The sequence below is a fragment of the Hyalella azteca genome, unplaced genomic scaffold, assembly GCF_000764305.2.
Source record: "Hyalella azteca isolate HAZT.00-mixed unplaced genomic scaffold, Hazt_2.0.2 contig3453, whole genome shotgun sequence".
Lineage (NCBI taxonomy): Eukaryota > Metazoa > Arthropoda > Malacostraca > Amphipoda > Hyalellidae > Hyalella > Hyalella azteca.
In genome coordinates, this window is record NW_025933702.1 from 15896 (window position 1) to 17010 (window position 1115).

The following is a 1115-nucleotide window of genomic DNA, read 5'->3' on the forward strand; positions in this document are numbered from 1 at the left end:
TGTTCAACTAGTTAGGTAGTGCTAGACTGCTAGTGACGTGGCATTGCTCATTCCAGACAACGCACGGAGGGTCGGTAATCCACCTAACGGTTAGGAACGCAGACTACATTTTTAATTCTTTTTGTTTTGGTGCATAGTAATTTTATTATTGTCAACTGGTAACTCATGTGAGATTGACATTAACTTCAGTATGAAGCAACTGACTTTTATTGAGACTAATCGATTTTCTGCCACAGAAAATTGAACACGAATTTGAAAATCTTATGACGCACACAGCGGCAGACGTCTGTTAAAGTTATAGTCTTTAGTTAAATTATTGACTTGAATAAATGTAGGAAGCAGCGCGATGCACGAACACTAATTTTTCGAGGATTAGAAGATTTAAACATTTATGTAGAAATATTTATCTCTTCCTCCAGTGCTTGCTGCTGACAGAAACGACACCAGGAACCGGTCCCGAATGGAAATTTGTCGCAAGCCATGGCATCCAAGCTATGACATCCAAGCTATGACATCCAAGCTATGACAACCAAGCTATGACATCCAAGCTATGACATCCAAGCTATGACATCCAAGCTATGACATCCAAGCTATGACATCCAAGCTATGACATCCAAGCTATGACATCCAAGCTANTCAGGGTTGCGAAGGTGGCCGACGTTGGGTCTCTGTCGTCCGTCCCAGTTTGGTTGTCTCCACGACTTGGCTCTGCGGCCGCCTTCGCTGGGAGGGAAGGTGGCCGACGTTGGGTCTCTGTCGTCCGTCCCAGTTTGGTTGTCTCCACGGCTTGGCTCTGCGGCCGCCTTCGCTGGGAGAGAAGGTGGCCGACGTTGGGTCTCTGTCGTCCGTCCCAGTTTGGTTGTCTCCACGACTTGGCTCTGCGGCCGCCTTCGCTGGGAGGGAAGGTGGCTGACGTTGGGTCTCTGTCGTCCGTCCCAGTATGGTTGTCTCCAAGACTTGGCTCTGCGGCCGCCTTCGCTGGGAGGGAAGGTGGCCGACGTTGGGTCTCTGTCGTCCGTCCCAGTTTGGTGGTCTCCACGACTTGGCTCTGCGGCCGCCTTCGCTGGGAGGGAAGGTGGCCGACGTTGGGTCTCTGTCGTCCGTCCCAGTTTGGT

The 1115-nt window shown here is 50.4% G+C and overlaps 1 protein-coding gene across 1 annotated transcript; it reads right to left on the reverse strand.

Annotated features, from left to right (window-relative positions):
- Positions 1-632: 632 nt before the first annotated feature.
- On the reverse strand, positions 633-1063 carry LOC108675930 (basic salivary proline-rich protein 4-like; the record flags this gene model as incomplete). Its single annotated transcript, XM_018163983.1, has 1 exon — positions 633-1063. A coding segment is annotated over one exon (431 nt), but the record flags the coding sequence as incomplete, so codon positions are not given.
- Between the last annotated feature and the right edge of the window lie 52 nt (positions 1064-1115).